The sequence below is a fragment of the Meleagris gallopavo genome, chromosome 17 (assembly GCF_000146605.3).
Source record: "Meleagris gallopavo isolate NT-WF06-2002-E0010 breed Aviagen turkey brand Nicholas breeding stock chromosome 17, Turkey_5.1, whole genome shotgun sequence".
Lineage (NCBI taxonomy): Eukaryota > Metazoa > Chordata > Aves > Galliformes > Phasianidae > Meleagris > Meleagris gallopavo.
In genome coordinates this window covers 7974352-7986310 of record NC_015027.2, presented here as the reverse complement: position 1 = coordinate 7986310, position 11959 = coordinate 7974352, and the positions used below count along the sequence as shown (strand labels likewise).

At 39.5% G+C, this 11959-nt stretch overlaps 1 protein-coding gene across 4 annotated transcripts in view; it reads right to left on the bottom strand.

The window, feature by feature from the left end:
* Positions 1–346: 346 nt before the first annotated feature.
* The window catches only part of CABIN1 (calcineurin binding protein 1), a 38755-nt gene continuing 27142 nt past the window's right edge, over positions 347–11959 (bottom strand). For all 4 annotated transcript variants that reach the window (XM_031555991.1, XM_031555993.1, XM_031555992.1 and 1 more), the window contains exons 27-29: positions 9936–10118; positions 7929–8266; positions 347–3382 (exon numbers count right to left, since the gene is read on the bottom strand). In XM_031555991.1, coding sequence (XP_031411851.1) covers positions 3251–3382; positions 7929–8266; positions 9936–10118 — 653 coding nt within the window. In that variant the 3' untranslated portion in view covers positions 347–3250. The remainder of the gene's footprint in view (positions 3383–7928; positions 8267–9935; positions 10119–11959) is intronic.

Below are 11959 nucleotides of genomic sequence, written 5' to 3'. Positions count from 1 at the left end.
ACTACTTCTACTGAAGCACTGCTAGAACTCCTGCAAGTCTAACTGCAATCATCACTGCACCAGTCCTACAGCATTGGGGCTGTTCTCTTTCGTTTGGGAAGCAACAGGGTACTGTGAAGCAATGAGCACGCTCTACTTGAAACATAAAAAGGCCAGTTCTGCACATCCTGGCATCTCCTGATATGTCAAATAAGAGGAAATCAGGCTAAGCAAAAGTCTTTTTTGCTCATTCTAAAGACAGCAAAAATAAAGAGATTTCAGTCGCAGCTGAGTGACAGCTAACAAGTTAGACAACAGACTGACACACAGAGTCAGACGTGCAGTCCTGCAGTAAGAGTGAACGGGAGACAGTTTGCCCTGTGTTTATTTCTTTTCATACAGTGCTCTCATAAACATTTCATAAATAATTCTACTAGGAGTATGCATGATTTATAAAATGTCTGGGAGGAGCAGGCTGGCACAGTCCCTGCTCGTCTTCGAGCTGCTTAGCTTTCTCTTGCACATTATTGTTTGTACTTGTAAAAACAAGCCAGCTGTAATTTCAACAACCCTGAATCTGTCTGGTCAAGAGACTAACACCACCATTGCTACTGGCTCCAATAAAGTATAGGATATGGTATTGCTATGATAAATTATATTCAGAAAGCCACTTAGACATTCACTTAATTCTTTTGTAGCATGAAAGCTAAAGAGTTCTCAAAAAACCAAAAATCAAACTCGTTATATGGAAGCAAACAGACATCCTACATGAAGTGTTTCTGTTCAAAATACCCCAGGGAAGGCATTCATAAGCTTAGGTTAGCCATTTAATTTCTAAGATTATGTGACTGCTTACTTGTGTAGCAGTCTTTGGAGTTCTTGTTTTATCACCTGAGTCTGTAAGCGAAGACAGCAGTGGGGCCAGTGGGCTGTGCCACCATCTGGCTGTGGTGGATGACACACAGGTCTATATTCTGAGCACTGACCCAGATGGTGCAGCACATGTGCTTTGCTTACCACTGCCAGCCTAGGAGCTCTGCATGGGAACGAGCTAGTTGAGGTTTAACCCAGAAAGGTTTTTCTTTCCAAGTTGCTCACAGGTTTAGGTTTGTCCCACTCTGGAATGTCAGATGACATTAACAGTTTTTTTCATGTGTACTTGTTGCCATTTCTCTCTCAGATCTGGATTTTCTCACTGTGCTATGTTTGTGTCATCTGTATTGGATTACTGCCACATGTTCTACAAGCATTGCTTGAAGAGGATTTTGAAAATATAGCTAGTAGAAAATGACATCACCAAAATATTTAATCACGCTAAGCTCATTATGTATATTGTATCTGTTAACAGCAAGAGTAATCTGCGTGCCTGCAGGAGTAATCAAGATGTTAGCACCAATTCACCAGGACCCCCACAAGCTGTGCCAGCCATCCCTGGTTATGCTGTCACCACAGCAGAGCCACACTGCAGAACTCGAGTCCCCAGTGTGAAATGTCTCATACCTGATTGCAACATTCTAAATGCAAAACTTGGGGCTAACATTGACCTATGTCCAAGCTGAGGCCATCACTGTCACTTACTTCCTCACTTTTCTAACAGTGTTGCTGGTGTATTGCACCAGGCTAGCATTATCTTTCATTGAAAACTATCCTTTATTTCAAAGAGTTTATCAATCCTAGCATTTTCATCTTTCAGAGTATAAAAATACCAATATGAGCAGTAAAGAATGATTGTTCTATAAAATAACAATGGAAAACATGCACCTAGGGATGCAATGGAATCTAAATTAAATTATCTAGCACTAGCATTCAAAAACTAGATATCATTTAAGTCAACCAGTGATCTCTCAATGTGGTAATTCACAGTTGCAAGTAGAAACATTCCCTTATACACAGTACTGAATTCCTCATTCCTCAAACATGAAAATACATTCTTGACACTTAATGCTGCGATGATGAACAAGTCAGCCATGATCATGCAAAACTCACACGTGACCTTAAGAATGATGAATAATTTCATTAACATCTACAAGAATACTTGGTCAGCTGGGCTGGAGTCAAGATATTCACAGATGTCAAGTGCTAATCACAGTGCAGGATTCTCAGAGAGAATGCAGGCACATACTGAAGGACAACGCCATGCAGTCATCAATCGGGCCGCTGCTGTTTGGTCCACAACCTATCAGGCTGGCAGTAGTTGTTAATGAAATTTTTTTTCTAGAAAGACAGAATGACGTTATTCTTTTCACAGATAAATCCAGGATATCATTCTGAACTGCTGTCGATATCCCTTAGTTGTTCAGCCCAACTGAGGGACTGTAAGCAGAGGAAAGCACAAGAAGTTCGTGCAGAGGTGCTAACTAACACAACATACAGCAAAGATGAAGACAGATGTTAACAAGTATAAAATGGAAATAAATTTCAGATGAATCAAAATATCAAGCTAGGCTATAGCATTGCATGGGTATGCAGAGGCAAAATTCTGTCACTGCAATCACAAGAAACCACATCATAGTCCAGAAACAAACAGAACATTTCTAGGTCCTTCCCACACACCACAAGCCACAGAACGGTTACAGAATCCTATCACAAAAGAGCACAAAAAACTAGAACACAGCACAGAGAAGCCACAGATACTGGAAGACAACAGCAGTGCATTGGGCCTCAGTTGCAGCAGGGAATTTGGTACGTAAGTGCACATAGAAGTCTCATAAGTATGATTTCCTACGTTACCCAGAGAAGCAGAGACCACCACGTAGACTAAAATATATCACATACACAGGGACAGTCTATTAGACAGCACTGCTGCTGTGCTGTGTGGCTTGGAAATGTTCTTTTTCTGAGCTAAAATATAAAAGCAGAATGCAAGAGCTCCTTCCAGCTCCTGAGATTTCTGAGAGCAACTGGCACTACTTGTTGAACTTGAGAACTAAAAGTCCATTTGAGAAAGAGTAAACAAGAGGATAATTACAATTGATAGAATTATAATTTTTAGAGAGTTCTCAGCCATTAAGTACATGGTAAATGATGTGTAACAGAAGTGCTGACACCTCTCAACATATTCAAGCTCATCAGAAACAACCCTCTCATGTGTTGCCCTCCATGAGGAGAAAACCCAGCAGAAACCTCTATTCTACAGTTCTGCCTTTTTGTTCACTAATTATGTAGCTCATTTAACATGCCTTTCCCAAATTTTACATTACCATCCTTTCATAAGTCTTTCAAAAGAGAAACAGGTGTTAAAATGATAGCTGAGAAATTAAGGATATGTTTATCAACGGTACAGACTTACATTGAAGAAATTGGTCTTGTTCCTCTCGCAGAAGAGCCCCTGTGCAGGCATGTGCTTCAGCTGCTGCCAGGGCACGCCGCTGCCCAGCAGCACATCACGGGCCCACTGCAGGTTCTGTAGAAGAAATAGGGCAGATGAGTTGCAGGAAGGTAATGCCATCGCTTGTTTTGATTTAATGTCCTACGTATTGCAGATTGCTGCTGTTCCAGCAGCATTTGTGGATGTGTGGTTTGGGGATGATGTCCCTCGGGGAAGACAATCCACCTTGCTTCTCAGAGTGAGCACTCAGACTGCTCAGCTCCAGCTGAGGATCAGTCAGTTCCCTATAGCTGCAGAATGCCACCTCACATCATAGACTCATAGAATGGCCAGGGTTGAAAAGGACCTCAAAGATCATCTAGCTTTAACCCCCTGCTATGAGCAGGGTCACCAACCAGCAGACCAGGCTGCCCAGAGCCACATCCAGCCTGGCCTTGATTGCCTCCAGGGATGGGGCATCCACAACCTCCTTGGGCAACCTGTTCCAGTGTGTCACCACCTTCTAAGTGGCCATCCTCCTAGCATCTAAACTAAATCTCTCCTGTCTTAGGTTAAAACCTTCCCCGAGGTTAACTACCAGCAAACCCACCAGCATTAAGGTCAAACACGAGAGGTAACCACTAAGCTTAAAACTGTGGCCCTCTTTCATTGGGCTGCTTAATTCAAGCCTTTTATCTTTACTCAGCCCTCCATGTAATTTTACTTGATCTCTTTGGAAAATTCTGTGCCTATCATCAAATTTGGTTAATGCTGCTGAATGGATTCACAAAGAAAGCATTGGTAGGGGAATAAATGATAGACAACAATCACAGATTTCTAAGAGCACTACCTGAGAGACGCATATACATCTCTTGTTGGTTGAGAACTAGGGACAGCTGTTGGCTTTGGGCAAAACATAGTATTTAGGATTACCAACAGATGGGACAATTATCAATTGCAAAGTTTTGCTGACAGTAGTTTTGATTTGCTACATTTTTTTCTATCAGTATTAGAAAGTAGCATTGGAGTTGCATCACACTGAGGATGGTTTGTTTTGGTTTGTTAACTTCCTTACAGAGCAGACAAAAGAGAGGAAGCCATTTGGTTTTATAGACACAAGTAAGTGCTCAATTCAGATTTGTTTTCTAGGGACTGGAAATATGCTTCTGTGAATCTGAAATGTGATTAAAATGATGTCCATCTGACAAGTATACTCCACCTGCAATATCACCTCGATACTTGTGCTGTTGGTAGCGAAAACCTTAGCTTGTTTTCCAGATGATTTTCTCTGCAAGATTCTGATGAAACACTAAAAGCTCTGCCTAATCGTAAGTGCTTTGTCCTAGTGACAGCAGTCATGCAGCAGTTGCCAATGTCTTACAAAACTGGAATATCCCCTTTAGCAAAATGCTGATCATGGATTCACGTGCAAGAGAGCTGAGCATAGGAAAGATTATCCAGATATTTATGGATGTCAAAAACAGTTCATTCAGAGAACTGATGAAGGTGTTTAGCTACAGATGTAGTCCTGAATCCAAGTTTTATACTGAAAATATCAAGAGATCATTAAGGGCAGTGTCATGCTCTGGTGATCTGCTATGCATGTGATACTGACCGTTCACAGGCATGTATGTTTATGGCACATATAATTCATAGGCTTTTATTGACTATGATGACAGTGACCGAGGCGAGAGCAAAAAGATCATCCAGACAAATGGGATAATTATCTGGGACCTTCGCACAATCAAAACTAACGAGAATTAAAAAAATGTAGTTACAGACTTTCCCCTCCCCTTCTCCTTAAATCAGCACAATCAGTTATTCCCACTAAATACGCCTGAACAGCTCTTCCAACTCATTAGATTTCACAGTCTGCTCTGCTTTGTTTTTAGCTGATGAAGTTATGAGCGGTGGCTGAATGGATCCAGGACATAGCAGAAGGGATTTATTCCTCTTGGCACACCGCTTGTCGGCCTGAACTGCTGGATTTAGCTGGCTGACTCAGGGCAATTATAGAGCACTCTTTCCAGTTCAGCTCTTGCCTCCCACATCTTCATCACCCCAAGATTCAAAGGCAAGATGACTGACAAGGTAAAATAAACTGCCAAAAAAAGTCTACTAGCATTGTTAAAATGGAAAAGAAAAATCTCTTATGGTCAAGCAAATGGAAATCTGAGTCACCTCAGAGATGGACACCCATTAGAAAACAATGACAAAAGCCACCAATACTTAACTTGGAAACTCTGGGAAGTGCTGCTTAACCCTGACACCATTAGGCATGTGCTCACTATTCACAGAGCTTTTTAGCAATAGTGATGAACAATGTCCTGCCAAGTCCTGTCTTCTTCCTTTCCAAAGTGCGCCAACACTCATTTGGGAGATAAAGACTGAACATCACAAAGGATGAAAACTTCAAGAGAGACACAAGGTGAATCGGAAACTAAAACTACTCCCAAAACTAGTGATGAAGTAACTTTTGAAAATTCACCTTTGCTTTCCTGCATAACTGTTTCAACAAAAACCAGCTATGTAAAATTTCCTGTGATAACGAAATAAGATAAGTAGCCTTCAAAGAGTAAGTGGGGTTTTGATAGGGGGGAAGAAGAAGCTAAATATATGTAGTCCAACAGTATGGAAGGTTTTTGAAAAAGATGTTAAAAAGAAAGCCCTCTACTATTTTTATTAATCTTTCAACAGCAAAACATGTAATACTGCAAAAATGGGAGAAAACAGATTGCATAAAGAAAACTTGTTTTTCTGTGCAGTGTGGAGACCTGCCAATCCTCTGCTTTCCTGGCGAACCATGAATTCTGGCCATCAGTCTCCATTCTTCATACATATTCCTGGCACTGGTACATAAATGCTGAATTTTCCAAGATGGTATATGCATTTTAAGACTCATCTCAGCTTTCTAAAATTTCCCAGTAACTCAGTCTGCCTCCAAAGCGACTCAACCTGATCTAGTTTATTAACTTTTTTGGTTGGGCTTGTCACCAGGATATCCAAGCACACTTCTCACTCCAATTATCGCTGCAAATGCATGGATCCTTGTCATGTTTTTAATTTGTTCAGGAGTGAAACTCCCACTATAGATACATTAATGTACCATTAAACCATAGATATTCAACGCTGTTCTACAAAAGGACTTAAATGAGTTGTTTAAGAAAAAGAATTCTAACCTAATCAACATATGTAGTCTGCCTGTATCAGTTGGAAGTCTGGGTTTTTGTTTTTTGTTGTTGTTTTTGTAGTACTGAGTAGTTGTTTGTTAGAGAAATAATAAAAATGGATATTAAAAGCCAATATTGCTCCTTGAAACCAACCTGATAACTACTAGGCTCACATGAGCAAGATTCAATTATTCTGAGACAAGATAAGTCTAGAAAACAACATGTGTTTTATACAGAAAAACATCACAATTCAATATGTTGATATTTATATCTGGAGTAGCAAAGGAGGAGGCATCATCACTGAGAATAAAATGAAGAAAATATTTTACAAGTCATTCCTCAGGCAAGGACACATGCTATTTGAACCACTGAACTGAAAATAGACAGCCTTTCTTGTTAAATGTTGATAGAAAATCATTTGTCAGCAACAAGTGACAGATTGCAGGAGTCTGCAGCTCCTCTTAATGATTAGTTTCATGAAAAAATTAACAACTGTCACATACAAACAGCATAAGAATGTTTGCAAAACAAGTTATCTCTGAAAAATGGTCATATTTGTCTGGATAATCGCTCTACAGCCGTATGAAATATTCATCACCTTTCATCGCATTGCTAATACATGCTATTGCTCAATTTGCAGCAGTACTGGAAATATGTTTTCTACTATGAGTAAATGCTGTTATTGCTTCTGTTAGCTTCCCTTCCCTACCTGACTGCACACCAGAGATTTGATTTGTGAAAGCTTCAGTGGTGGGAAGGAGAAATCTGGAAGTAATGCAGTGCAGCATATAAGAGAATTTGAAATGCGATATTTGTGAGTTTAAATCTTAATTATGACAATTAGTGAAAGAGCTCTGATAATTTCTACTATTCACACACATAAATAGTATACAATAAATATATTACTTTTAATTGTTTCAAATGTGCAGAATCAAATTCTTTACTTTTTAAGGCACCCTCTCTCACCTTACATGCAGGCATACAGCTAACATACATTCAAATTAAGGAGGCACATGTGTACATGTGATGTTTAGAACCAAACTGCTAGTGGTCTCCATGCTTGGATGCTGGAAAAACATTCACTCTTACAATGACCTAAGATAGCCAGAAAGCTTATCTGGGTCACGTGGTTTGTTTATATCAATACTAAAGAATTTCTGCTTCCAAAAGACTTTTCAGCCCAGTTACTCAGGAGGAGAAACAATACTGTCATTTTTATTAGAACACCTTCATTTAGGTGATGTATCTAAAAGCTAATTCTCTGCTGAATGACAAAAAATAACTTAATTCAACAATAATAATTAAAAAAAAACAAACAACAAACACCACATTGCACTAATCCAAACTAGAGAAACAAACTTATCTGCTGAACTTCAACACTGCAACTTTTGAATCAGTAGAGATGATAGCACAGTTTATTTACTGAGGCAATAAACACAGCTGGTCAGCTGTTGTATCAGTGCTCTGCTCACCTTGTGCGTTTTGCTGTAAGTGTACAGATAAGCCAGTCTGTAGAGGCTCTTGTAGTGCTGAGGAAAGCGGCTGAGACACAAGCAGAAGGAGGCAACACACTGCTCTGTCAGGAACTTCCGCTGCTCCTCGAGGTCTGCTGGAAGACCCTGAGGGAATTCAGATCCATCTCCACACGTTTCAGCTTTCTTCTTCCAGTCCCATTGCGAGGGTGGGGGGATTGCAGTTTTGGAGGGATTGCCAGAAGCAGGCTGAGGGTCCACCAGAACTTTCTGGCCAGCAGGCTCAACAGCGTGGTAAGATTCTGAGCTCTCCAGCAGCTCTTCTGATTTTCCTGTAACTGGAAAATTGAGAGAACTAAACATGACAATGAAAATGACAAAACAGCAAATGACATGTACAGAATAACTGACATGGGCTGCAACAAATGGCAATCCTTTTCTCCATGACTACGTAGACGTATTTAGCAAATGCTTTCTGAAAAAAATTATGACTATGCTTGATGTTTACCAAGTAAGATAACTGCGGGAATGGGGTGGCAGGGAAGCAAGTAAGACTTTAAATTCAATGAAATTTCATTGCAAATAAAGTAAAAAAGAACTGAAAATTAAAGCCATCCTGCCAAGTGAAATGTGTTATTCTCAACAATGTACCTAGAAGAACACAATTCCAGAATCCAATTTGGGCTCAGAACTATCAGCAGCAGCTAACCCAGCCTGTTTTCTATTTAGTACATGTAAAACACACATAATGAGTAGAATAACATACAGCTAACATTTAAGTTTACTAAGCCTTAATAAACCTTGACATTGAATGGGATTTGGAGATGAGTTAGGAAGGTACTTTGCAGTTACAACATTTTTTCTAATAAATGTCAGTAGAGCAAGAATTCAACACAGTTTTCCTAACAGACAACTGAAAACAGTAACACAACTAACTAACTCACTGCAAGCCTGAAGAATAGCCCTGGTTTTAGTCCATCACCCGAAGGTTACTGGATTTAGAGGTTGTGTAAATACCAGTAAAAAAACCCAACAAAACAGGAATTGGTGTATGCTTGTTTTGATGCAAACATCACCACAGATTTCCCTGGCTTAGGTATGTGCTGAAGCATTCTTAAAAACAAGAGACCGGGCTGTCAAAGTTAATGAGCAAAAAGATGGCAGTGGGCACTTGCTCCTAGGGAAATCAGTGAAGTGAATCAGGGCTATCTATCCACATACCATGCTTTGTGGTTCTGTGAGACTGGAAGAAATTAAAGCATAGCCTGAACTATCAGAAGAGCCTTAAGACACAAAGTGCCTACAACCCAGAAAAGTGGGCATAATTAATACATTCATTTTGTTTCTCTTTCCCTAGTGAAGTGCACCCTCACCACTGCCATGTTCAACTGTACAAATAGTGGAGAGAGGGAAATTCCAGCTTCTGGACAAGGTCTAAAAAAAATCTGAAACAATTTTTCCAGTGGAATTCAGAAGACTTCATACAGAAGTTTTATTATATGTGGAAAAGTGTGGTAGAAAGCAATTCCACTCTCCAACAACATAAAATATCCAGTGGAATAAAACATTTAATTCCACTGCTGCTGCTTTTTTAAGAACTGAATATCAAGCAGTTGCTAGGTTAGAACAAAAAGTGCATCTATATTTGGGAAAGAAACTATTTTCATTGAGATTATTTTGAAATGAGTACTCAAATTACTTAGAGATTTGAAGCATTGAAGTAATAGTGATTAATACTCTAACAGAAGGCAAGCAGGTCACAGGGTTACCACCACCAAGAGTTTATCATGATTTTCTGATTTGTAAGGTTTAACAGGCATTACAAATTGGGATGATGGCCACATGAGCAAAGCATAGTTCAGCTTAAAATTATAACTAATATATTCAGCAATAATGCCTAGTTAAAATTCTCAGCCACAGTGCAGCATATTTCAGTGCTTCCGCGTGCCAGAAGAAACTTTTTAATGAGAAAATACTAGCTGACATTATCCATTAAGATGGGCTTACTCTTCTCCTCAGTAGATCCCAGGATCTCCTTGCTGGGCATCACGGCATCAGCACAGGCAGTAGTAATCCTCTTCTCTGTGTAAGACTTCCTCAGGCTGTCTTGAGAACTGGCAGGCTCATTAAACATATCCTGTGTGGAACTGGAGTCAGACAGCACTGCTGCAGTGCTATCCTGACTCCTCTCTGCAAAACAGATAAAGAAGGAATGAACTATTTCGTACTTATGGAGCTGCACGTTGGTAGCAGTAACGTAAAACTGCAGCCACTCTGCAAACATCTTCCCAGTACAATACAGGGTCCCTAACAACCACCAATTCTGTTGTCTAAAAGGTATTTATTTTCTTTCAACTTGTCTACTTCAACTCATTATTTTCATCTCACTTCTTTGCGTTAAGAAATGAAAATCCCAGTATTCTTTCACTTGGTATTATTTAACACTAATGTGATAGAGAGCTCATTGACCCATCAAATTTTATCCTAGAATATAATCCTGGAATTTGACTCAAAAGAAACAATGCTTAACAGTGACGAGCAGTTAGGTTGAGAACAAAATATTTCAGTTGCTGTATCACCCTCAAATATTTTGCAGCTTTACTGTGCAATTGCCTTGAGAAGCACCCAGTAGAATTTAGAGTCTGACACTGCGTCTGAATCTAGAGTCTACTGATAAAATAAAACTGAACAACAATAATAGTAAAAATTACTTGTGAAGGACAAAAAAGAACCCAACTTGGCACCATTAGAGAGGAAAAAAAGACTTACAGGAATGATCACTGATGCCACCTATCCTGCAGGTGTTAGATGATGTTCACCAAACATTCTGAAAGGTGGTTTGATATGGCAAACGACCCATCAAAGAGCTAAGTCTAAGACAGACAGGAAAGCTCTTAGACTTCTCTTTTGACTAAGGCAATAGACAGAAGAGTAGAAATGAATTTGCCTTGACAGAAATCACTGAGTGGAGTGGTGCACTGCGGTTGCTGACAATGTCATGGTCAGAACTAAGCTGCTAATCTAACAACAGACCACAAGACAATTAGCACAGGATCACAGCTGCAGGGGACAAAATTCACACTCAGGACAAACAGGCAAGAGAAAATCTTCCACATCCAAAACCAACCTGATACAACCCAAGTTCTTCTACATCAAGGGTTATCAGAGACAACCTTGCACAACTGAGATGGGAAACGGCCGTTTTTCTGTAATATCGTGCCAGCATAATTCCATGTCCAAGCAAAATTGTAGGCAATTCTCTTTACATTTGTAGCCCCAAACATAAATTTCCAGTTTCTGCTTAAGGAAGAGCGATAGCTTAACAAAGAGACATGCTAGATATGTTGCCTAGGTATTTCCACTGCATTCTTATTCATTAAGTTCCTTGGTATGATCAAGAAAGAAAATTTAAAAAAGCAAAGGCCTTTCAGATGAGCTGATTTTTTAATTAAATTTCTCCTTTTCCATCCAAATCACTTATGTTCAAGAGAGCTATGGGCCATCTATGAATTTACATTATCAATATAAATCCCTCTGCAGACCTTCAGCTTTCAGGTCAGATTTTCCTTATTAGGATTCCAGCAGAACAAAACCACATTTGATACAATTCTTCAGCTTTTCACTAAAACACAAAGAAAACCTTCCCTTTCAATTAACTGATACTAATAAAACCGTATCTCGAAAAAGAATGGTGAAAGAGTATTTGTTTCTTAATTTGAAGCTTTATGGTTGGATAATGATGACAAGTTTTCTACAGAAGAGATATAATCGGGATGAATTGGAAAAGAATGATTCTGAGGAGAGGTCAGCCAAGCTTTCAGTGACTCACTTACAGAGCCTTAATAACATTCTGTGGTACCACTGAACTCCCAGCTGGCATCAGCAAAACATTTACAGTAGCTCCCTTGGTAATTTTTAAAGGAAGTTTCTGCATCTGTAGTAAAAAGGCTGAATTACTCATTAGGGAAGAAAAAAGAAAACTGCAAATTTCCAAATTTTGCCATAAGCTCGGAGGCCAGTTCTGATGTGTG